The 26,248-nt window shown below is 48.1% G+C and overlaps 1 protein-coding gene across 1 annotated transcript in view; it reads right to left on the reverse strand.

The window, feature by feature from the left end:
- Positions 1–10,797: 10,797 nt before the first annotated feature.
- Positions 10,798–26,248, reverse strand: part of tecta (tectorin alpha) — a 34,139-nt gene continuing 18,688 nt past the window's right edge. Inside the window, exons 11-31 of the mRNA XM_083691850.1 lie at positions 25,821–26,108; positions 25,304–25,441; positions 25,005–25,170; positions 23,986–24,398; positions 23,170–23,740; positions 22,047–22,657; positions 21,209–21,779; positions 20,344–20,981; positions 18,872–19,523; positions 18,290–18,489; positions 16,910–17,290; positions 16,151–16,437; positions 15,475–15,755; positions 15,000–15,110; positions 14,631–14,833; positions 13,968–14,131; positions 13,238–13,486; positions 12,902–13,064; positions 12,572–12,656; positions 12,021–12,140; positions 10,798–10,910 (exon numbers count right to left, since the gene is read on the reverse strand). Coding sequence (XP_083547976.1) covers positions 10,807–10,910; positions 12,021–12,140; positions 12,572–12,656; positions 12,902–13,064; positions 13,238–13,486; positions 13,968–14,131; positions 14,631–14,833; positions 15,000–15,110; positions 15,475–15,755; positions 16,151–16,437; positions 16,910–17,290; positions 18,290–18,489; positions 18,872–19,523; positions 20,344–20,981; positions 21,209–21,779; positions 22,047–22,657; positions 23,170–23,740; positions 23,986–24,398; positions 25,005–25,170; positions 25,304–25,441; positions 25,821–26,108 — 6,396 coding nt within the window. The 3' untranslated portion in view covers positions 10,798–10,806. The remainder of the gene's footprint in view (positions 10,911–12,020; positions 12,141–12,571; positions 12,657–12,901; positions 13,065–13,237; positions 13,487–13,967; positions 14,132–14,630; positions 14,834–14,999; positions 15,111–15,474; positions 15,756–16,150; positions 16,438–16,909; positions 17,291–18,289; positions 18,490–18,871; positions 19,524–20,343; positions 20,982–21,208; positions 21,780–22,046; positions 22,658–23,169; positions 23,741–23,985; positions 24,399–25,004; positions 25,171–25,303; positions 25,442–25,820; positions 26,109–26,248) is intronic.

A 26,248-nucleotide genomic window follows, 5' to 3' on the forward strand; every position in this document is an offset into this window, starting at 1 on the left:
CCGTTGCATGATGCATTACAATGAGCCCGTCCTCCGATTTCTACCTCCACCAGCCTCCCCTGGTATGTAATTGTATGTAGAGTAGGGGACAGGCTATTTTTTGCCTCGCAGAGGAAATCCTGAGGGACACTGGCCTCAATTATGGCTGGTAAAAGTCCATCTGCCGCCGGCTATTAATGGTTACATAATATCAATGGGTTTTAAAGCGCCGGCATGGACCGAGCTGCTCTTCCAGGGCCATGTGTCTGACAAATGAGTAACAAATACTAATAGGAGTGTGAGTACACCGAGAGAGGCAAGCAGAGGCATGTGAGGAAAGCTTTTGGATTGGAGGGGAGGGTGGTGGGGGGTGGGTGGGGGGGGGGGGGGGGGGGTTAAAGGGATAAAAATAAGAAAAGGCAGAGAATCAAGGGGGTGGTGATGGTGGTGTGTGTGTGTGTGTGTGTGTGTGTGTGTGTGTGTGGAGGGGGAGGCATTGGAAGGATTGAGAGCAGTGTTCCAGACCGGACAGTCATGGAACAGGCCCAGGTGTGTGTCCAAAACAAACAATCTGGGTACAAACTCTCTGTCACTGGCTACATGCCTGCATCTGTGTGCGTAGGGACATTTTAATTTACTATAAGTGGTGTGTGTGTGTTTGTGTGTCTGTGTCAGTGTGTTTTAGTCACAATATTTATGTGTTTAAGCTTGTATTGGTCTGTAGGTGGGATTGGGTATTTAAATTCCATGAATGCCACGAGAACAGCAAAGACTGTTTACTCAGGAACAAACTGAGCCATACCTAAAAGGGAGGAGAATAGTAAGTTGTAGCCTGGAACTCACTGTTCCTCTCGAGGAAGGAAGAACTCATTCAGGACCGCCCAAGCACACTCCGAGTCCTCCTAGGAGTTGGCTGAAGAAAATGTCCTGTAATGTCCCTTAAAGTAGCCATTCATGTGACAAAGGGCCTCCGGTCTAGTCACAACAAGGAGTCTCGCGTACAGTAAACATGGACAAACACACATTTTCCCGACTAATCTCTTCTGTGGCCTCAGGGCTTTGGCCTCTCTGTAGCTGTAGGTATAGTAGACGCACAAACCCTAACCCTTACCTTCACCGGAAAATCACCTCACGTTTTGGGAATTTTTACGGTGACCACAAATTAACAGACTAAACAAAACCAAAATCCAGCCACGGCCCAACAGTGTCATCCTGTAGGTCTACTAAGGAGTGGACCGTGCACGTACAGTACACATACGCCTGGCGCTGTTGCTATGGTAACAGTAACAGTGTTGAGGAACTCTTCCGTCTTCCGTCTTCCGTCCGGTCAGTTTGGGGCCAGTGTGAGAGACATTACCCCTTAAAAAAGAGGGGTTTGGTTTATTTACTGGGATGAAACGCAGCGCAGGGTAAAAACAACAGATCTCTTGTTTTGCATCCTGCCGATGCCAAGAGGAGGGAGTGTGCTGTGGGGACTTCTGAACAGTTATGTAACGACAACAGGTCACAGAGGGGGACAAGAGGGCTGATGAGTAGAGCAGCCATATAAATGTCACCATCGCTTATTGGTGGTGTCTCAGTGGGGGAGACAACGGAGGCACCCTCCACTACAGTGCCTTTGTCAAATATTCAGACCCTTTCACTTTTCCCACATTTTGTCGTGTTATAGACTCAATTTAAAATGGATTAAATTAAAAGAATTTGCCATCAATCCACACACAATACCCCAGAATGACAGCGAAAACAGTTTTATTAAAATTGAAATACAGAAATACCTCATGTACATAAGTATTCAGACCCTTTGCTATGACACTCTTAAAATTTGCTAAAATGCAAAAATGTCACCAACAAATCACTCAATAAGTTGAATTGAGTCCATCTTAATGCAATGATAATAGTTAATGTAATTTTGGAATTAATATCTTTGTTTTTATAGGGTCTCTGATTTGCATAGGAATCAATTACACACTGTGTGGATCAGGTTGTCATTACAAACTGAGCAAATGGAGAGGAACAAAACTGCTCAGGAATGAGACCCTGAGCCCTGGGGAGACTTACAAAAATCTACAAAGTTGAATGGTGGAGAGGAAAAACCACAGTTGATGGGACAACATCATCTCAATATGTTTATTTGGTTTTACTATAAAGCATTAAAGTGCAAATCCAGCACATGCAATGCAGTTTCCGCACCATCTCTCGTGCAAAGAATAGTGGTAGCTGCATCAAGTTATAGGTATGTTTGTCACCATCAGGGACTGGGGAGTTTGTCAGGATCAAGAGAAAATTATGAAATTTGCTGTGTTGGTAGTGACATCCTAATCTACACAGTGTGTAATTGATTCCTATGCAAATCAGAGACCTTAAAAAACAATGATATTAATTCCAAAATTACATTAACTATTATCCTTGCATTAAGATAGATTCAGTTCAACTTATTGAGTGATTTGTTGATGACATTTTTGCATTTTAGCTAAGTTTAAGAGTGTCACTTATGTACATGAGGTATTTCTGTATTTTTATTGGATTGATGGCAAATTCTTTAAATTTAATACATTTTAAATTGAGTCTGTGACACAACAAAATGTGGAAAAAGTGAAGGGGTCTGAATACTTTCCGAAGGCACTGTATATCTGTCAACTTGCCCTTTCTCCAAGAATGAGATGAATCATCTAGTTTGTCTGTTTTTCTCAAACACATGCAGACACACCACACAAATCCTCTCACTCAGCCTTCACTCACAGTGAAGGTTGCAGCCTGCCCTTCCCCTGCACTGGTGTCACAAAGTCTACCTGTCACTGGCCTCGGGCCACCTTGACCTCTAATAGGTTGCCGGGCTGCACAGCAACTATCACACCGTGCCCACTGACCAATCAGCAGGCAGTCACCACCTGGTCTCCTCAGAGCCCCTGCTGCTTGTTTTGATACGTCTCCTCACAGCAGCCCAAGGGAGGAGCTGCTCCTAACCTCTGGGTTGCCATCAGCCCTTGGGCTCACCTCAAATGGACCCTTTCTCTCCCAGGACAAGCTTTGACTTTCTCAACACCTACATTTACATTTACATTTATGGCATTTAGCAGACACCTTTATCCAAAGCGACTTACAACAAATACATTTGTTTAAGTAAGTTAATCATCTATCCAACAGTCATCATAAGACAAAGTAATCAATGCTCACACCAGGGGCCATTGGCAGTCATAATGCCAGAAGGCATTATTTTTATTTTTTTTATTATTATTTATAAACAGGAGAGAACTTGTACAGGGGGGAAGTGGGTGTGAAGAGGTCTCAAGGGCTGGGGTTTGCGTTAGTACAGGGAGGGTAGTGGGGGTGAAGAGGTCTTAGGAAGGACTGTTAAGACACCTCCAGTGGTGTTAGTGCGTCACTGGCCAACACACCATTTACATTACTCTCACTATTGGAGTGTCTTTGCTGGTGTGTGTTCGGTGCGAGGTAATAAACGTGTGTTCTGTCCATCTGTGTCCTGCTGCGTCATTGTCCTTCTGACCAAGGACCCAGGGTCAATTGTTTCGTACATCTTAAACAGGCACATTTTCTCGATGTCCACCCACCAGTTGGATGGCACTCTTTTTCAAATATTCTTCATTCCACAACATTAAAAACCTGTTTGTTCCTCTGCTATTCACCACAACGTGTTGTTCATGTGCTCATCATAAGGGTTTTGCCTGTGCAGGGCAACAGTCACCCACAGCGTAGCCTATGGTGATTTCATGTGAAGAATGCAGACAAGATGTTCAGAGTTGATTACACAGAGTTCCTCATCACAAGGTCTCCGGTCTCCTGACAACATCACCACCTACACGACTACGCCTGTCAATCACAGCTATCAGCACGACTCTATCAGAACGCCACACTGGAACATCAGCTGGCTGTGGGCCTGCTCTGCTGTGATTGGTTCCTGGGGGGGCAGTGGAGCAGTTATCCCAGCCAATAGCAGGACAGCCTTAGGGCGATTCATGCATCTACACCACATTTACTTTACTTTATTTGGATGAATCACACGTGCAAATTAGCATTTCATACTCCATGCTGATATGATCTTTCTGCCTAAGACAAACACAGAATGTTACCTAAGCCTTGATGAAAGTCCCAATGGTAAATGGAGAGAGAGTGAAAGACAGACAGATTGAGGGAGAGAGAAAGAACTGAAAGGAAAGAGTGTCAGTCTTTTATCTACAGTCTTCCTGTTATAGATAGCATTAATATTTGGTGTGCCAGCAATTAAAATATAATTAGCAGTTATTGACAATGTATTAAAGCTGTTATCATGTTTCCTCTCAGTAAATACCAGGTAAATATTAGAACATAAAATAAAGAGTAGGAAAAGAGTAGTTCCTTGTAAGAACTGAATGGCACTGATACTGCAGATACTGCAGGTGTGTGTGTGTGTGTGTGTGTGTGTGTGTGTGGGTGTGTGTGTGTGTGTGTGTGTGTGTGTGTGTGTGTGTGTGTGTGTGTGTGTGTGTGTGTGTGTGTGTGGTACGTGATGGAGCCCACATGGACCAGAGGTCTGGTTAGCTGTTCCTCCAGTGATGGCTGGGTTCTGGTCTCTCTGGGCCGTGTCAGAGGAGGGACAGCTCTATTCACATCAAAGAGCTGGTTAATGTTCAGACAGGAACCATGAATGAGCGCTGCTTAAGACTGGAGGGTGGAGGAGCACTCCCGACCATGACATCTATCTATGGCCAGTCAGCGCTAGCCTTGCGTGACACAAAAAAAACCGCCCAGGCAGCAATCACAGCCTTGATAGAGTCCTTGTAAACTTTACAGCACCTGCTGTCTTCCATGGAGACAGGTGAACTTTACAGCTTATGGCCCTGGCTCAGAGCCATTAAGTGCGCACTGGGCAGAGTCCAATGCCAAAGCCATGGAACTCCATGTACTGTCCTTATTAATGCTGATTAATCGGTATGCCATGGATACCATCCTCAACTGTTGTAGATAGGAGACACACACACACACACACACAATAAGACATGAAACCTTGGTCACACAGACAATCTTGAATGAGTCTGGATGGGATTCAAGTCACACATTGAACCTGGTCTCTCTCTCTCTCTCTCTCTCTCTCTCTCTCTCTCTCTCTGCTGATGTCGTACCAATATACTGTACCAAGTCAGACCACATTCCAGGATCAAGGTATCACTCTGGGCACATACATACATACATACATACATACATACATACAGACAGACAGACAGACAGACAGACAGACAGACAGACAGACAGACAGACAGACGATACTACATTCACAAGCACACCCAAGGATACACAACTTCAAACACATACCCCCAATGAGCATAGGCCTACACATTCCAAAATATGCAAACATACACACCCACAGCCACACCCACATCCACATCCACTAAAGACCCACTCCCTTTGTGCTCAAGTACAATTATATAACATGTAGAAACCAGTTGTAGAGACACAAACATTTGATACATTTTTGAATGAAACATGATGAAACAATGGAGAACCTTTTTGTGAATAGCAAATTATCTGAACTTTCCTCTAACCCTAACTCTAAAAAAAAAATGCAGTTAAGAAGACATTTCTTCTTCAGAACCTTTCGTGAATCTAGGCCCAGGAGTTCATGACACACATTCAGGGGAACCCTCACTGGGAAACTCATACCAGGGAATCCTGCCCTGCTAGGCAGGGCCGCAACACCCCGGAAACCAAACATTATAGCATGTCAATTAAGATGACTCACACGGGCAGCTCCTAGCTAGAAATAAGCCTGACATACATTTATCACCAAATACAAATACCCTCACCTATCTACAGTATCAAGATGAAATACACATCCAAACAAAAAACAACAAACCAAAGTACAATATAACCCTGAACTCATATATAACTCAAGAACCCTGAATTTATGTTAGAGCTATTATCTTACAGGAGGCCAAATTGTGGCTAAACCTCACTTCTCAATACCACTGAGGTAATGTAACTTCTGCCTGCATTACTGAAACTGTGTTGCAGGCTCTCCCTGACAACACTGCCTGGTTTAAGTGAGCGTCACAGTTGCACTTTAAGTACAGGTTTCACGGCCCAAAAATAACCTACTATGAGGCTGTTGGCTAAAATTCAATGAACCCTCACACTTTGTTGTCATTCTGAAGCGGGTCTGGCCCAGGTCACACTGTGGGTACAGTACAGACTTATGTAACCCAGTGCATACAAAACAATCTGAACAGCAACAGTCAACACACTTCATTCCTCTCATACTTCATCCACTGACCCGGGAAAGAGAAAGGAAAGGAAAACACACTGGAGGAGGACTGGAGGCGGTGAAAAGAGCACACACCCTGCCTCACCTCACCCTTTTGTAGATTCAAGCCACAATTTGAATAACATCAACATCTATCAAAGGAGCATTTGAATGATGTTCCAACAGAGGGAGGGGTTAGGGTTAGGGTAGGTCTGTGTGTGTGTGTGTTGATATACTACATTGGAATCTCAGTCATGTTCGTAGTTTTGTGTTTGCATAACGTGCGTCAGGCTTGAATGTGACTATTAACTATTTGCCCAGCAGTACATCAAACATGCCCTAAATGTATTTAAAATACAACATAGGTCGGTTCTCAACTTGACCAGAAGCAAGGTACTCTGTTGAGAGAGAGGCAATGATGCCACCTAGTGGTATATGAAGCATGTGTGCGCCTCAGTGTTTTTACTTCTGTGTCCTTGTCTGTAGTCTCTTAAACAAGCAGTGTGTTTTTACAGCAGTGAAGCCTAGCACATAGGCCGAGCCTTATAGCTCTGAGAGATGCCTGGGATCATCGTAGTCATGAATGGATGTCCTTACCTGCATCATGATGTGTCCCAACAAACTTAAGACACTACACATGTCTCACTCAATTCTTAATTGTTTATTTGGGAGAGGAGCACTTTTCTCTCTCTGGCTTTCACTATCTAACTAACCCCCCCCCCCCCCCCCATCATCACTCACTCACTCCTTCACTCATCCCTCTATTTCACTATGACGCAATCATGTAAACAGCAAGTTATTTGGTTTGTGTAAATGCCCATCAACTCAATTGAGATGTTGCGATTTTAGAGAGTGAGTCTCTGTGGTAAACTAAAAAGAGCTTTGTTTACCCTGTGACTTAATAGTGAACATTTGGTACATAGTAGTACATAGTACATTTGGATCCTCACAAACTCACCTCAGAGACCCAGAGGATAGAGATGTAGTGGTCTGTCGGGCCCCTCTCGATCACTCCTCTGGCTGGGCTACGTCCTCGGCTAGTGGGGGGCGGCTGGTCTGAGAGCCCCATGAAAGCCAAGTCCTGGCTAAGGGCAGACTGGCTGACAGAGCGGTGACGGTGAGACAGGGGCGATGTGGAGACTGAGAGGTACCCTGGGCAGGAGGGAGAGAGGCCCCTAGCCCCATTCACATTCACCCTCCGCGCTTTGGTGGCCCCAAGGGCTCGGCTAGAGCTCTCGCTGTGCCTGCCAGCCTGAGAGGGCTCAATCCTGGGCAGAGGGAGCACAGCTCTCCCCCTCTCTGGCTCCAGCAGTGGGACGTGAGGACGGCTGTGGGCAGGGCCCAGGTGCCTGGAGGTGGGGAGGGCATACCTGGAGGAGGAAGGGAGCTGGAGAACATCCCCCCGTCGGGTGTAGCCCACGGTGGGTTTGTAGGCACTGTAGTGGCCTAAGAGGCTGGAGCCAGGGCTGTATCTGGGGGTGGAGGACACTCGAGACATGCTGTGGTGGATGGGTCAGTCGGAGGGAGTAGACAGCAAGGCTAGACTGACTGGAAGAGAGCAAGGAAGAGTATCAGGTTAGCTGTGAAGGACTCCCTACGATGCAGCAAATAGGGCTGTCAGCTTCAATCTAGATCAGATGCGCTGTGTTGAAAAGATGTGTGTGGGATGGACAGGGATATACACACATAGCCTACACAGTTCACAGTCCACAGACACAGTCCACACACACACACACACACACACACACACGCACACACACACACACACACACGAGAGCAAATCTCACTAAAAGAGTGAGCAGGGAGACTCCTCTCAGCTAACATACACAGTATCAGTTGTGAGACAAAGTGGAACACAGGAACACAAAAGGACAACGGAAAACCTGACAAAAAAAACACACTCACACGCTCATCACTTGCATACACAGACACAGAAGCACGTTACCGAACACACACACACACACACACACACACACACACACACACACACACACACACACACACACACACACACACACACACAGACCTTTAAGTCTCCCCTCTGATCATGATATCCATGACACTCTAAAAAGCCAACAACACTAAAACATGAGAACCTACTGTAGTGCGTGACACAAAAGTGGCCATCAGGATAGGCTCCAGCTACAAGACTGCCAAATGCATGCCAACGGTTGTTGTTGCCAATGTATAAATCAAACTCGAGTCAAACCTGCTGGAGCTGTGCCTGCCGTTGCTATAAACACACCTGCAAAGGGACGAGAGCTAGAGAACAACTATCATAGCAACAGCAGACTTCAGTCTTCTTCACTCGTGGCTCCCCCCCCCCACACACACACACCAAGAAAACAAGCTTACCGGAGGTCGGAAATAGGCGTTAAGATTTACTTCTAAGCCAGTTACATCATTACAATAAAGCTACTGCACATGCACGGATGTATCTCTCACCTTTTAAGTCTCTGCACATGGGTGAGGTGTCCAAAATCCACAGGTATTGTAGCCTATCTACCTAGCAATGTCAAATCAGCGGTAGTATTTCTCCGAGGCCTAGGTGTGTGCTCCTACCATTGTCCAGGTAAGAATAACGGGGTGTTCTTGAGCTACCTTTATTTTATTTATTTATTAGATTTTTATATATATATATATATATATATATATATATAGGACCCGCCCACCATGCGCTCGTCGTCTTGGTAATAACAGCGAAAATAACCTTGCGCGCGCTCACCTATGGAAGCGGGCCTTGTACGGTACACACACGGTACACACACACGGTACACACACACGGTACACACACCGTACAGACACACGGTACACACACACGGTACACACACACGGTACACACACCGTACAGACACACGGTACACACACCGTACACACACACGGTACACACACCGTACAGACACAAACAACCTGCTGTAAAGCTTTTTTTTTTTTTTTTTTTTTCAAAAGCCTCAACCTTCAAATATTTACAGTAGGCTTTATTGATACTAATATGATTTTAAGTTGGCTTGTTGTGTTTCATCATTGGTTGCTTTTTTTTTCCACACAAGTCTGTCTGGGAATTGGATTTGGGATTGGATTCCAAGCACAGTTTTTGTTGGAATGTTTTATGTAGGCCTGTGTAATATTTGCAGGTAACAACTGAAAAGACTTGAGACATGACAGAGACACATTGTTGAGTGAGAACTTGTTTGGTTTATTTGGGAAACATTGGGATGGTTGCCTTAGATTCAAAGAACAGACCTTCTCCAAAAAGGCAATTATAAAAAGGCAAAAATATCACATAAAAACCTGTTCTAGCGATTAGGACTGTACATTTGTACATAGTGGAAATGTAATGGAATATATATTCCCATTATCAAATAGAAATTGTCATAGCTACAGCGATGACAGTAGCTATAGCACATCTATGGAATAAACAGGTTCAGTGGCAAATATTGTAAAACATTACCTGCTTCACCTGGACATGGAATGGGCATCCATCCATGGCATGAAACTCTCGCCGCATGTGCCAAATACAATAGACCCAAGGCTTATTGTTCTGCATGTTCAACTCATATTGATTATGTTAGTTTAGGTCTTGAGAACTGAGAACTGGCTCTAAATCAGTAAGCATGGATACAAAATAAAACGGTCTTTAAATGGGAATTGATTTCTTTACCAGAGGTGCCATCATCAGTCATAGTATTGATGCCCAAGGCCGGCACATTTGCCATGAAGTAGGCACCTAGCTGACATAGCATTGGAGTTACCAAACCAATCTCAGTTCGTTTCAGTTATTGTGTAAATACTGATCTGACCTGACCAGCCAGAGGAGGATGGCTCCAACTCTAAACCTGGTTCCTCTCAAGGTTTCTTCCCACTGGGGTGTTTTTCCCTGGCTTGCAGGTGTTTGTTCTTATTGTTTACATGTATTTATTGTTTATATTGTTCATGTTGTAAAATATTTTGTGACAATTGTCTTTGCAAAAAAGTGCTATACAAATAAATGTAATTAGAATGTATTTGACTGATCAAGTATCTACCTGACCACTGCCCTATAACACCATGGTGATTCATACTAACGTTTCAGAGCTGAGACAGGGTACATACAAATAATTAATTCACGATGGTCTCTGACATCACACATAAATAATAATTTCATTCAAAAAAATCACCTTTGCCATCAACGATAAATGTGGGGCAAACTATGCCCTCACTTTTAATTTAAAAAGACACTGTATCTAGCATTAACACACTAAGCTGTTTGATAAACATGAAACCATCTCTCTCATCTGTATGTCTAAAGTCTACGTGAGTAAAAATAGTCATTTGAGGATTTGAGGGGCTTTTAGCCGATGTGATCCCATGCCCCAATGTTATGATGTTGTTGTTTTAGTTTGAGGGGTTAGCATCCGGACAGAAGGGCTGTGTGGGCACTGATTGGTTGCTTTGACAGTCTTAGTGACAGTGAGCAGGAAGTGAAGGTTGTCTGCTCTCCTCTGGTTCGATATGCGTGGGTACTCTGTTTGCTCCTCCTCCACTTTGTTGTCTCTCCTCTATTCTCTCTCTCTCTCTCTCTCTCCTCCCAGTCTCTCACTGTCCTCCCAGGGTTAGGAGGATAGGGACGTGTGTGTGTGCGCCAGGAGAAGGGAGACAGCAGTACTGAGAGCCAGCGGGAGAACCAGGGGTCGTAGGTCACTGCTGGAGTTAACAGCTGTCAGAGAGGGAGTAAGAAACATGAAATATCTAGTCGAGATGAGATGATCTACAGGAGCTCAAACTATCAAAAAAACAAAACCGATCACCATTAGTTTGCTATGTTTAGGTTAAAGGGGCAACCTGGCATTGGTACATCCATTTTTGGACGTTTAAATTAATGATATCGAGCCAATGATTCTTGAATAATATAATTTGCCTCATGAACTTTGTTCCACAGTCTTATCCCATCAGAACCCAAAATATAAGCTTGTTATACTCCATTGTTTTTAAACAATGTAACTGTAAACAAACACTGTATCTTCAAAACATGATTACAACAATTATTTTGATCTCTTGGATGGTTAGTCCTGTATTTGGTGTATTTGAGAATGGTTACATTTTTCCAGCCCCATCTCTCAGTTGTTTAAGTGGCTGGGTGACCACTTTGTTATTGTTTGAATCCCGATTGCCCCTTTAAGTGGACAATTCATTGAACAGCTTGTTGATAGTTAGCTGAACAACTATAAACCACCTTTAGAAACGTGTTATGAAGAGAGAGCAAACAATAAAGATGGAGAAGAAGGTTTGGAGTCTAAACACAACATGTGTGACTGGAATGAGAACGCTTCAAAGGTGGAACATCACTCCAGGTGACCTGGTTGGCTTTGTAACACTGCACCTCTATGGTGGTTAGACCTACTTTCCTTCCAGCATGGTGCGATGCTGTGAACAGTGAGATGGAGGGGACACATGATGAAAACGTGCCTCATTTTGGTTTACAGTTTCAGAAAAGTGGAGCGACACTGAGCCAAGAAGAGGAGGTCACATGCAACTGTGTTTATAGGTCAAACATTTCATTACACTTACTATTGAAATAGGATACAAAGTCACTTTGACTTTGGACACACAGAGTATGGGTGTACAGAACAGAATGTGTGTGTGTGTGTGTGTGTGTGTGTGTGTGTGTGTGTGTGTGTGTGTGTGTGTGTGTGTGTGTGTGTGTGTGTGTGTGTGTGTGTGTGCGAGTGTGTGCGAGCGTGTGCATGCTTGCAAACAATAGGATCAATGTTTAGGTGATCAATGTATAGGTGATCAATGTATAGGTGATCAATGTGTAGGTGCTCACCCCGACAGCTCTTGCCGTCCCTCTGCAGCATCCCAGTCACACAGCTGCACACAGCACCCAGTCCTTTACTGGTACAGATCTGCTCACAGCCTCCATTGGCCACCTCACACCAGTCAGACTCTGAGGGAACACACACACACACACACACACACACACACACACACACACACACACACACACACACACACACACACACACAAACAGACACACGCACACACACACACACACACACACACACACACACACACACACACACACAGACAACAGACACACGCACAAACGGACGGACAAACATACACACACACACACACACACACACACAAACAGACAACAGACACACGCGCACACACACACACACACACACACACACACACACACACACACACACACACAATAGTCAGATCATACAAACACTGGTACAAATACATCTTGAAAAGAAATCAGACCTAACACGATGCCACTAGCATTGATTAAACCAGACATTAACACACATAGCTGCACGCACGCACGCATGCACAAACACACGCACACACACATACACAGATAGTTACCTCTCCTTCTGATAGGTCCAACACTCAGAATTTGCTCCTTGTGTTCGCTGTAGTCTGAGTACATCCTCCTGTTATGGGGACAGTTCTACAAACACACCACGGACACAGACACAGACACAGACACAGACACAGAATGAACATCCATGAAACAAGAGAAACACTCCTTCTAGTTACCTTGTGTACTGTCGGTCAGTGTGTGTGTGTGTGTGTGTGTGTGTGTATGTGTTTGTGTGTGTGTGTGTATGTGTGTGTGTGTGTGTGTGTGTGTGTGTGTGTGTGTGTGTGTGTTCAGTAACTGTGCTCAGTATGCCGAGTCGTCAGGAACCTCACCACTTTGCATGCGTTGGTCTCGGAGTCACACAGGGAAACGTCACAGTGGAGGTGGACCTCGTCATAGTCCCCGATGAACTTGAAGACGGTGACGTGAAAGCGACAGGTGAGGGACACACCGTTCTCTGCCATGCCGATGGTGTTGTCCTTGACGTTCGGACACCTGAAGGCAAAGAGGTTATAGGGTGGAAACACAAACAAACACGCAAACACACACACACTCTCTCTCACACACACACACTTTATTCAAGTGTCATGGGCCACACACACACTCTCTCTCACACAGACACACACACTTCATTCAAGTGTACCTGGGCCACAGTGTCCTATACCCACCCTCTCTCTATAATGATGTAGCGTAGCCTGTCACTGCTGTAGCGGGAAGGCGTGGCCCAGCACATGTTGACGATGAGGATGAGCTGGTTCTCGTCGGCCCCCTCCACAAAGACCCCCACGAAGAGGACGTCTCGCGTGCTGAGGATCACCTCGCCCTCGCGGTACGGCTGCCGGTACGTGGAGTTCTTGTACAGCGCCATCTTGGTGATGAAGTTGCCCTCCTGAGTGGGGAGGGTGAGGTTGATCACACTAGAGAGAGGGAGGAAGGGAGAGAGTGAGAGAGAAGGAGACCATGGGAGGCTCGTGGAGGTAGGAATCAGAGGATGGGCTCACTGTAATGCATGGAAGGGAATGAGGGAGGGTATCAAACGTTCCATGCATTACAATGAGACTGTCCTCCGATCTCGGCCAGCCTCCACTACAGGAGACATACAGTACAGACATATCAGTACAAATGTCTATTTGTGACACCTCCTCTATGGACCATGGTAACAATTTCATCTTCAAGAGATTTGGCTTTTTTTCACAATGCATTGAATCTGTAGATATGACACAGACATTATAAAAATATTCCAAAATAGCATAGAGAAATCACATACTCGAATGACCACCACCGACCTTAGATTTAAATCTTGCTTTTTAATGTTATATTGTGTCAAATTTGCTTTGTCATGTTTGTTATGATAGAAATAAACAACTATTTCTCTCAGTTGGTTGTCCCATATCTGACCTGAGCATGGGCTTGAGCACGGTCTCCAGGGAGATCTTGAGGTCGAGCTCGTAGGCGCAGGAGAACTCCACGTTGATGGTTTTGTCTCTGGTGATCACGTTCCCTGTGTTGTTCACACTCTCGATCCACACCGTGTTCTTATACATGATGTGTGTTCCGTTGGACTGTCAGAGAGAGAGACAACACACAAGCTAGACTATTACAGTAGCATCTTGATGTCAGGCCATTGGTTTAGAGACATTCGGAATACAATAATAATAATAATAATAATAATAATAATAATAATAATTTAATATATGCCATTTAGCAATGGTCCCAGCGGGAATCAAACCCCCAAACTTAGCACTGCTAGCACCATGCTCTACCGACTGAGCTAAACAGGAACACCAGAAAACCAAAAATGTTCGACTATTACTATTACAGACTATTACATGATGTCTTGCTGCAACTGGTGAGAAAACAGTCCACCAATAAGATTTGAGCACTAACTGGCCCCATAGGATTTGGAGAACAGTGAAATGGAGCCCGGTTGGTTGTATCATCATAGAGTTCCGATATTACTCTCACTGTTACTCTCACCAGTAAGATAGGACACGCCCCCCACATCTCTAGCCAGTCAAATGGGGGCCTATTGGTTCTATGGACCACTGCAGGTTTCCTCACCTGTACGATGGAGCCACAGTGGCCCTTGGTGTTATTGATGTGGAAGGAGATGAAATCCTCGCCCTCGATGCCGGGGCAGTGCTGGTCGTTGATCCTGACGTCCTCCCTCTCGAAGCCCAGCTGGAAGAGCTTACACTTGGAGATGGACACCTCCATCTGAGCATGCTTACACGTCACCTCCGCCTGGATGATGTCATCTTCCCCTGAGAGGAAACAAACAAACAAATAAATAAATAAAACACTATCTTTGAACCACCTGTCTATCGGTGTTCATGGCCATCTCGGAAACTTTTGAACTTCAGGGTTCATGAGTGCATCAAAACACATACTCAAACAAACACATACTCAAACACACACACACACACTCACCCGCAGCGTTATTGGGCAGCTCAGGGCAGCCACACAGGTCTCCTCCGTTCTCCTGCTCACACGTGTTGTTTGTGCAGATCTCTCCTGCACAGGGGTCGTAGATCCATTCTGCTAAAGACAGGTGCAGGCACAATGTTAGCTGCCACACCACACACCTCCTAACCCTATGAGAACCCAACCAAGCTGTGGTTCATCAACAACCACGTCCTCATGGCGCACATTTTGCCTACAGAATTTACATGCAAATATCAACAAAAGACATCAAAGCATATGCTCCACTTGAATTGCCTGTGTGTGTATCTCAACTTAAGATTCAGGACTAAATCCATTGTCTATTAAGCTCAAACCTTTTTTTCGACCCCCCAAAGCCTCCACCCTCTTACACCCTCACCCACCACCGCCAATCTATCTCTGCAGGTGGCGCTATGTGCCAACAGAGCTGGTGCTCATGCCGTGCTGGTGCCAGTGCCCTTACAGCAGTTCTCCTGGGTGATCCACTTGGTGGTGAGGGTGCCCAGGGAGCGGCAGGCCTCGGCATAGGCAGCCAGGGAGCCACAGACCTGGGCCTTGCGGTGGTTGTAGCAACCGTCCAGGTAGCAGGCCTGGTAGAAGGGCCGGGGGTCCAGGAGGCCGTGGCAGGGCTGGAAGAAGCCCTTCTCCTGGGTCAGTTTCTGGCAACCCTCCTCGCTCTGGAGACCCAACACAGCCGTGTTCTCACAGGACTGGGCCAGGGCCACATACTGGGTCTCATCACAGCTGGGGAGACGGGAGATGGGAGAGAGGGTCTGTCAGTTCTACATGGAACCTTCAAACATGGTTCTATGGTTTGGTTCTACATGGGTCTTCAAAGGGCGTTATCCCACAGGGGACAGTTGAAGAACCCTTTTGGAGCCCTCTTTTTTTATATATATATATCTATTATTTTTTTAGGCCATTTCTGCTTTATTGGAGAGAGACAGTAGAGATTGACAGGAAGGATGGGTGAGAGAGAGGGGGATGACATGCAGGATATGTCGATGGCCGGAATCGAACCAGGGACCTTGCAATAATACAGCATGCGCCTTAGTGTGCTACGCCACTTACGCACACCAGAGCCCTCTTTTCCAAGAGTGTGTCTGTAGCGCTGTGTCTACCTGTCTTCCGCCCCTCACCTGTTCTGCATGCCATTGGTCTTCCAGCTCTGGGCCAGCTCCAGGGCGCTGACGGCTGGCTTGCCCCGGGAGGTGATGTAGTCGTCGGAGGGGTCTCCGTTGAAGTTCCCGCAGAGGCCGCACACCTTGTTCTGCAGCCGCTGGCCCATGGTGATGCTGAGTGTGTTGAAGCGGTTGTAGTGCACCTGGATGTCCTGCGGCGTGTCGATGACCAGGAAGCCCTCCGAGGTGGACACGCGCGTCATCAGGCCCGTCACAAAGGGCACAGACACAGGCGTGCCGTTCACCTAGGGGAGAGGGAGAGAGAGAGAGAGAGAGAGAGTTGTGAGATGTACTGTATGTATTTGTAATGTCTTTATGTAAAACGATCAAGCCTGTAGAATGGTAAATACAATTTGTATACAGAGAACAGGACACATGAGGTACAGTAATAAGATCTTACAGACAATACACACCAACGAGACAAAGTCATGAGAATGATCATCCTCTTCTTGAGATTCACCAATAGTCATTCATTCATAAATGCATTACAACCGAAGCTCCCCTCCTCTCTGTCTTGCACATTATTGCACTTGTACTGTTGTCACTTTTTCTTACTACCATATTATATTGTATTGTTGACTTGTTGATTGTTGCTGACTGTTGTTGTGGAGCGAGGAGCATGATTCCAAAGCATTTCACAATGTCAATTACGGCTGTATGCGACGTATGTGACAAATCAAATTTGATTTGATTTGATTTGATTTGATCTTCTCTAACCTTCACAGTGCTGCCAGAGATGAGGATGTTCTCCTCGTTGATGTAGAGGTAGACGTGGGAGATGGTGGTCAGGTTGGGCGTGCTCCACTTGTCAAAGTTGGCTATGAGCTGGAAGGAGAGGTCGGGCAGCTTGTGGCAGTTGGTGGACAGGACGAAGGAGCAGGAGGCGGGCAGACGCAGGGACGCCCCGTCGAAGGTCCTGAAGACGCCCCCGCCAGAGGCCACGCAGTGCTGCGAGCGCCGGGCGAAGCAGCCCCTCACGCCGTATCGCAGGGTGCACTCCTCCTCCGCCTTGCAGCGCCGCGGGTCGCACTGGATGAGGTTGCGGCCGATGCACTGGCAGCGTTTGGTGCAGTCGCCGTTCCAGAACAGCTGCTTGGGCTGGTAGAGAAAGAGAGAGAAAGAGAAAGATAGGTGGGAAGATGGAGAGAGAGAGGGGGGGGGGGTGGAGAGAGAGAGAGAGAGAGAGAGAGATGGAGAGAGAGAGAGAGAGAGAGAGAGAGAGACATGAGAAATGGAGGTAAACCTTATTGAGCCTCAAATAAGCCTCAGAGACATGACCTACAGTAAGGATTTGGATATTGTTTCATACAGCATGGGCTAAGGTATCCTGTATGTTATGATTAGGGACCTGAGGAATTACTGACATTTATTTTGCACGAAGAGGATGACATAGCGTCCTCTTAAACCATGTGTTGATGCACAAATTGCAGACTCATAATACTAACAATAGTTGGTATATCAACAATGTTCATAGCAGGATTCCAATCATACAGGCAAATTTGAAGCAAAAAGTCTTAAAATAGGTTGCTTATTGTCTGGAGTGTGGAGGCACATGCAGTGCTGCCTTGAGGATAATCTTTGAATTACATGTTGATAATGTGACAAGTCAGGTGATCAACAATTTCTCAGGTCCTTAGTTATGATACATCTGTCCTCATCATATATGCAAGAACCTTATAGTATCATATGAGAGTGTGTTGTTTCACAGCACAATGTCAAAACCTCTATTTGGATTTGGCGTTGGCCTGATGCTGAGTTGGTGGTATGTGTGGTGCAGGGGAGGCTGGTGGAGATAGAAATCGGAGGACGGGCTCCTTGTAATGCGTGGAATGGTTTGATACCCTTCCTCATTCCATTCCATGCATTACAAAGAGCCCCGTCCTCCGATTTCTGCCTCCACAAGCCTGACATTCCATCACTTCCATACACTAGCATCACCAATCCAGCACCACTACCTGTGGTAAACTACCTGTGGTAAACTACCTGTGGTAGACTACCTGTGGTAGACTCCCTGTGGTAAACTACCTGTGGTAAACTACCTGTGGTAGACTCCCTGTGGTAAACCTACCTGTGGTAAACTACCTGTGGTAAACGTACCTCGTAGTACTTGCCATCTGTGTAGCAGCCACAGTTCTGTGGCAGGATGCAGCTCTTGCCGTTGAGGACGTAGCCCTGGTCACACTGGCAGCCCTCCATACAGTCCTGGGTACAGTCTCGCTGCCCGCGGGCAGGGGCACACTGGGGCTGGCACGCCGGCATACAGATGGAGTAATGGCTGTTGGTCGGGCATGACCAGACTGGGCAGAATCAAAGGAATGAAACAAAAATGAAAAAAAATGAGTATTTGATGGGTAGCCTTGTGCTGCCAGGCCAAGTCTTTTATAAGACAGACACAAGGCTGGTGAACAAGACTACGGGAGAGGCTGGTGGAGGTAGAAATCAGAGGACGGGCTCGTTGTGATGCATGACATTGAGCAAGGAATGGTATCAAACACATGGTGGTAGATATCATTCTTCACTCCATTACATACGTTACAATGAACCAGTCCTGTGATTTCTACCTCCACCAGCCACTCCCGTAGTCTTCTTCACCAGCCTTGTGTCTCTCCTTGGAAACGAGATGAGTTTGGAGCTGGGCAGGGAGGACGGAGAGCGGCCAGTTAGGGGTTAAATTCTCACCACAGGGCGTGTCCCTCCTCCACCCAATCACAGGCACTCCCTGGGTCTGACAGGTGCTGGCGTAGATCTGTAGCCAGTTACAGATGGTCTCCGGGGCGCCCTGATCCAGACAGGTGTCCTGCAGGCAGCTCTGGTAGAAGAACGCTGGCGCCACCTTGCTGTGACAGCGGGCAAACACGCCCCCACGGTCCACAATCAACCCGCACAGCCTCACCGCCTCAGGCTCCACAAACACGTACAGCCCGTCTCCCGTGTGAAACCTGATACCCAGGTTGCCCTCGTTGGCTCCCTCTCCGACCACACCGTTGGCGTCCCCCACCAAGAGAGGGGCGTCGGCGGTCAGACCCCTCTCTATCAGGCCACAGCGCGGGCAGGAGTCGCCACAGCCTACCTGGCAGAAGGTGTCCCTCTCGGCCCAGGCCATGCCCCAGTCGCTGGTGGTAATGGCGGGGGAGGCCAGAGGCATGCCCTGACACAGGCCACAGGTGGCGTTGAAGAGGCTGCGGGGCAGGCTGAACACGAGGAGGGTGTTCCAGTCGAAGGCCACCTTGAGGCCGAAGTCTGTCTCCAGCACCAGCTGCATGCCGGAGGTGAAGACGTTGACCTTCCCCGGTCCCAGCTTCAGAGGGAGGTACAGACGCTCCTTATTCACCTGGAAGAGCATGGGAGGGAGAGTCACGGTTGTAATTATCACACATTCACATCAAATGTTAATGGTCAGTGTGTGTGGATAGATGTGTTCTCTCATTGTCTGTCTCTCCCCCCCCCCCCGCCCTGTGTGTGTGTGTGTGTGTGTGTGTGTGTGTGTGTGTGTGTGTGTGTGCGTGTGTGTGTGTGTGTGTGTGTGTACTGAGGGTCTGAGTGTATGGGATTGTGTGTGTTTTCTGGTTCTCCTCAGATCTTTGGGTCGGTTTGTGAACCCATTCCAAATGTCGCTCAGGGTCAGGGTTTCTTCTGAGCCAGATCCAGCCTGATAAAAGATGCCGATTGAAATAAGATCCACTCTAAGCCAATCAAAGAGGAATTCACTCTTTGCTCGGTTATTCTATCGGCTTGATTAGAGAAATAACGTTCAACAACCATGACCTTCACAAGACATCAGTCATGCTGTGTTTCTGGAAGGATAAATACACACTGGAATGAAAAGTGTCAGACATCATGACACATTTTTCTTTCATTTTTCAATTTGATTCTTTGGAAAGCTCATGATAGGTATGATGATGATGATTGTCTTTCTCATTCTCTCTCCCAGGTGTCCCTTCAAAATGAAAACAATTTAACAGCATGCCTCATTCACCTCACACCCTCACACACACACACACACACACACACACACACACACACACACACCCTCACACACACCCTCACACACACCCTCACACACACCCTCACACACACACACACACACACACACACACACACACACACACACACACACACACACACACACACACACACACACACACACACACCGTGATAGTGTGCTTGTAGCTCCTGGACACCTCGATCTCATACTCGTACACCTCCAGAACAAAGCCCCTGACCCAGATAGCCTGGCCCGTATCCCGCTCCTCGTTCCGGGCAGACAGTTTGAAGCGAGGGAAGGCGCCGGACGCCCCCTGCTGGTCCCCGACTTCCTCCCCCTCTCCCCCACAAGCGGTGGTGGCCAGCCGCAGGGTGCAGGAGCTCTGCAACTCGAATGGCACCCCGTCGAAGGGCAGGAAGTGGCCGTAACCGGCGGCGACGCACAGGGCCTCGGAGCGCGGCTGGCAGAAGTAGAGGCCCTCGCTCTCCTGGCAGTACTCCTCGGGGTAGCAGGGCGAGAGCTGGCAGTACACGCTGTTGTCCGAGCCGTTGCAGAAGCAGCGCTCCTGACACTCCCAGTCGGTCCAGAAGGTCTGGTTGGTGGCCAGCTGGCGGCCCAGGCTGAGGCAGCCGCAGTCACTCCTCGCCACGCACAGGCCGTCCCGCAGCGCGAAGCCCTCCTCGCACTGGCAGCCCTCCTGACACGGCAGCGGGCACGGCTCCGTGGGATCATCCAGGCCGGCGCAGGTCAGAGGGCACGCGTTGGTGCACTCGTCAAAGTGGCTGTTCTCCGGGCAGGGTAGTGCTGTGTGGGTGAGAGGGATGGAAGAGAGGGTGAGAGGATGTAGAGAGAGAGAGAGAGAGAGAGAGAGGGAGAGGGGGAGAGATTAGGATGCAAAGAGAGAAAGAGAGAGAGAGAGGGACAGAAAGGGAGAGATTATGATGTAGAGAGAGAGAGAGAGAGAGAGAGAAACAGAGAAACAGAGAGACCTAAAGAAAGGAGAAGAACGATCAGAAGGCGGGTACACATACGGCAGTTGGTGGCGCTCCTCCAGGCGGCGAGGCCCACCTGAGCGTCCTGACAGGCCGAGGCGTACGCCTGGAGAGAGGAGCACAGCGCCGACCGGTTGCCCTCCCTCACACACATGTTGTACAGGCAGTTCCGGAAGAACGGCGAGGGGTTGACGGCCACGTGGCACGCCAGGAAGGAGCTGTTCGCCGGGTCGTTGATGTTGCCACACATCCAGGGGCTCTGGTAAAGCCGCAGGTCGGTACACATCCGGTACAGGTCGTCGCAGTCGCCGTTACAGGTGAGGTCGTCCGCGATGGCCCGCCAGCCCTCCGTGAAGAGCTCGGCGGACTCCGCCTGGCGGCCGTTGGGCAGCCGTAAGTCATCGGTGGAGTTGCCGTTGAAGAGGCCGCACAGGCCGCACGTGGCGTTGTAGAACACGGTGGAGAGGGTGATGTTGAGGAGGCCCTGGCGGTTGTAGCTGACGCGCAGCAGGCCAGTGGACTCCATGACGGTGGCGTTGCCGGGGGCGCGGTAGATCATCAGGGTCTCCAGCGGGCTGACGTACGGTAGAGGCACTGGTTCACCGTTCAGCTGAGAATCACAGAGATGTTATGCTCCAGTAATACAAACGGCCATTGATGGGCACTGAACTGTAGCACCCCCCATCCTCTCACTTCATCACTTCTGACTTTCTTTTTTGTTTTACACATTTCAAGGATTATTATTATTTTTTTTATATATATATATATATTTATTTATGAATGTTTTAGGACTAATTCCTCTTTACATGTAATCATGTCATCATGTAATAAACCAGCCTGAGAACTAACTCTCAAGAACATGAAAGTGGTAACTGACCTTGACTGTGTCAAAATCAGAACCCCCCATCTGGGCCTCCAGGTTCGCCACCCTGACCACCACGGGACGCATCCAGGTGGGACCCTTGTTCACCATCCGCCTCCCCATCTTCACCTCCACAGCCGACACGTTGGCAGGGGCCGCCCCGCACGACCTCAGCAGGTAGTAAGAGCTGTCGTCAGGGAAGGGCACGGAGGCTCCGTCGAAGGAGGACGTCACCATGTTCTGGGCCAGAGAACACATGCCCTCCCTGCGAGGGTAGCAGCCTAGCAGGCCCACCTCGGCCACACACACCTCCCCCTCCCTGCAGGAGTCATTGAAGCAGGACACCTCTCCGGCGGGCCCGCAGACGCAGCGGAGGGTACACTCGCCTCCCTCGCCAGCGGGCCCCGCCCAGAAGGTGTCGTTGAGGGGGTAGTAGAGGCCGTCGCGCTCGCAGCCGCAGCCGTCGCGGCGGACGCAACGGCTGCCGCTCAACACGTAGCCCCGGTCACACTGGCAGCCCTCGGTGCACGGGTGGGCGCAGTACAGGTGGGAGGTGAGGTCAGAGCAGGAGGCGGGGCAGGCACTGGTGCACACCTGGTAGTTGCTGTACGCTGGGCACGTCAGGGCTGAGAGCCAATCAGGAAGAGGACAATAGGTTAGATTTAAGAAACAATCAGTTATGTTATGTAACATTGCGTTATGTTATATCATTCCCATACGATATGTAACAATATGATGTTTGTAGTGATAGGGTGCACACACAAAAAAAATACAAGTTTGTTCTTGCTTCTTTTGATTTATTGAATTCAACATGATATGGCCAGCCTAAAAAAGGCAGTTGAAATGTCTTATCATATGAAATTCAATAAATCAAGAACAAACTTGTATTTTTTCATACGGTATCACCAATTGCACTGCAATACTTTTTAGACAATAACAGCTTTTTAGCTTGGTGTGGGGGACTGCTGACATCAATTGAAACACTATGTTGAGAAATGTACGGTGTAAGGATTTAGGATACTTCCTACAGACCCAGTATGTTAAAAGTGTATTTCAAGGTGCGCCTTTTTTTATATTGAATAATGTCCCTTTCCACCCCCTGGTCCCCAGGTGTTTTCTAGGACAGGAGAGGACCCACCACAGAAGGTGCGAGACCTCCAGGGTCGTATGGTGACCCCCAGGGCTTGGCAGGCCAGGGCGTAGGCCTGGATGGCCTGGCAGAGGGTCGTGATGTTGTCCCTGTTGCTGCACATGTCATAGACGCAGCTATAGACGAAGGCTGTAGGGTCCACCACTGCTCGGCAGTCTCTGAACGGCCCGTCCGTCTTGTTGATGAGTCCACAGTAGTCTGAGCGGAAGTAGAAGGCCTCTGTGGTCGGGTCACACAGACTGCAGTTCTGGGCGCAGCCGTCAGTGCATCGCCAGTCTGCGTCCTCCGCCCGCCAGCTCCCCCCCAGCTCCACCACGCTCTCCGCCAGAGACCCGTCGGGCAGCACAGGGTCATCGGCGGGGTCGTCGTTATAGTTACCGCAAAGGCCGCAGGTGTTGTTGAAGTAGGAGCTGGGCAGAGAGATGGAGGCGTAGTGCTGACCATCGTACGTCACCAGCAGGCCGAAGTCTGTCTCCAGGGCGACTGCCACACCAGACTGGTACATCCTAACCGCACCCAGCTGGAGTTGGACCGGCAGGGTCTTCATCAGGCCATCCACCTAGAGACAAGCCAGATAAAAGAATCAGGGTGGAGAAAATGGACACTCTGTGGACAGTGGAACTACACATATACCTATTTTAGTGCCTCACTCATTATGACATTTTAGAGATAATGCTTCTAACCAAATGTCACGGTCTCGGCTGACTGAGACCTGCTTCAACATACACCTTCAAAGTGTGACCCTGCGTTTGTGATGGCAGAGACAGAGACGGACCTAACTCATCTGGAAGGAGCAGCTCTCACCTGCACGGTTCCCAGACTGCCCTTGGGCAGGGTGACGCGGTGGCCGTACACCTCCACGGTGACGTCTCTTAGCCAGGACACGGAGGCCATCCCTCGGTTCTCATTCTTGGCCTCCACGCTGAAGAAGGGCAGGCCGGCCACCTCCCAGCAGGGCCGGGCCAGCAGGTAGGAGCAGGTGCCCTGGAAGTGGTAGAGGAAGCCGTCGAAGGTGTGGTAGTGCGGGTCTCCAAACACCACGCAGGTGCTGGTGCGGGTGGGCTGGCAGTAGAAGGCGCCCTCCTGCTGCTCGCACGTCTCCAGCTGCCCGCACGGGGCCTCCTGGCACAAGACCTCGTTGTCCATGTCCAGGCAGCGGCACCGCTGGGAGCACTGGTCAGACAGCCAGAAGATCTCACCACGCCGGTAAAACCGCCCTACAGAGGAGGGAGGGGAGATGGAGATGGAGATGGATACCATGACAACCAAGAGGGGACTCACTAGCGTTGTGCCAGCATCTGTATAGCTATTGAATGAAAAGAGCTGCACTGGGAGCACTGGTCAGACACTGGTCCCAGTGCACTCATCACAACCTGTCTGTTACCATTTGGGCATATGCACTTGCCGGGTTGATGTAAATGTAAATGTCTGTTAACTATGTATGTTGTAATGTTACGTACTGTAATGTACTGTTATGTGCTTGTATGCACTGATTATTATTTCCTGTATGTGTCTGTCACCACAAACGAAGATCCTTCAGGAGAAATAAGTTAATTCTCATCTACAGTATACTCATAATGAGCTGGTGTACCTCCCTAGCCCCATATGTGACATCCCCCACAATGGTGTGTTTATAGAATGAGGACAACCAGTATACTGTTTTCTGACAGGAGGAGAGTGATGTACTGTATTTGTATTTTCACTATAAATAGTTAACATTCTCTTTATAAAGTGTTAACTGATTTGTAGAGAACCCTGGTCACTGTTCTGTATTCCGTACATAGTAGGTTTAAGTCTGGTAGCATGTTGTACTTTTCACTCACCATTGTAGCTACAGCCGTTGGCAGGGTCTATCAGCTCAGTGTCCACACGGAAGAACCAGCGGCCAGGCAGGTTGACATTGGTGGTCTGCTCAATGTTGACCACATCGTTTGACCGTGACCCGGGTAGGTTGAAGAAGTGACCAATATCTCCTCCATTAAAACCTGACTGGAGGTGGGAGAGAGAGCAGAGGAGGCAAGTGAGGAGGTTATCACGTTTTTACTTCGTAGAAAGTGGTGGATGACACATGAATCTGTTTTTGGAGGTCGTGATATGGAATGAACTCTCGGTTGACTGTTACCTGTGCCGTGGTGCCACCCAAGCCTGTCAGAGGGTCTCCTCCACTGGCTGTACCTGTGCTCCAGGTGATCTCTCCATAGTTAAACATGGAGAAGAATGCCACGCCATCTGATATCAGCACAGCCTGAAACGTGTTCACCTGTGGAGAGGTCAGAATGCAGGAACAGAATGCATAGAAGGCAAATAAAAAAAAAATGATTTCACCATGAAAAAAGGAAACATTCCTGATGAGACAATATAAAGATTGACCACCTGGCAGAATTCAGCTTTTAACCAAAACAAACATCTTGACAAAACAAATATCTACCCAAAGAAACAGAGAGATTCTACTAAAGGCATCTATTGAATAACACTCTCCTCATAGTTCTGGCATTATTACTCACAGAAAGTTGGTGTGGTTTGTACTTCTAATAGGGGTTGAGGGACCCATCCTATTCTTTGGATTCTTTGTGTGTGTGTGTGTGTGTGTGTGTGTGTGTGACATGGTAATTATTGTGAAGAGTGAGTTTGTGTTTTACCGGGGTTGTCTGACTGCCTCCGTAGAAGGTGACCTGATTCCACGTTGTTAGAAAGACCCATGTGGCAGTGAAGGTGGGCATGTTCTTGAAGTACTTGCGAACATCTTGAGTGGCACGCTCCAGCACATCTGGTTCAGTGCTCTCGCGGTAATAGACATCTCCACGGATGCCATTGTGCACATCTGCCCATAGTGGAGCAATGAAAGACCTTGTGTCACTCAGGGGGAAGCCCTCCGGGGTAAACTGGCTGACTTGCACGTTGAAGGAGATCACACCATTGTTGTTGACCTGTTAAGAGAGAGAGAGAGAGAGAGAGAGAGAGAGAGAGAGAGAGAGAGAGAGAGAGAGAGATGGTCTTCTTGTTATATAGATATACACCTCAATTGGCTTGATTTTTATTTAAACAGACATTAATATAATGACTGATG

Source organism: Argentina silus (genome assembly GCF_951799395.1).
Source record: "Argentina silus genome assembly, chromosome: 2".
NCBI classification, from domain to species: Eukaryota; Metazoa; Chordata; class Actinopteri; order Argentiniformes; family Argentinidae; genus Argentina; species Argentina silus.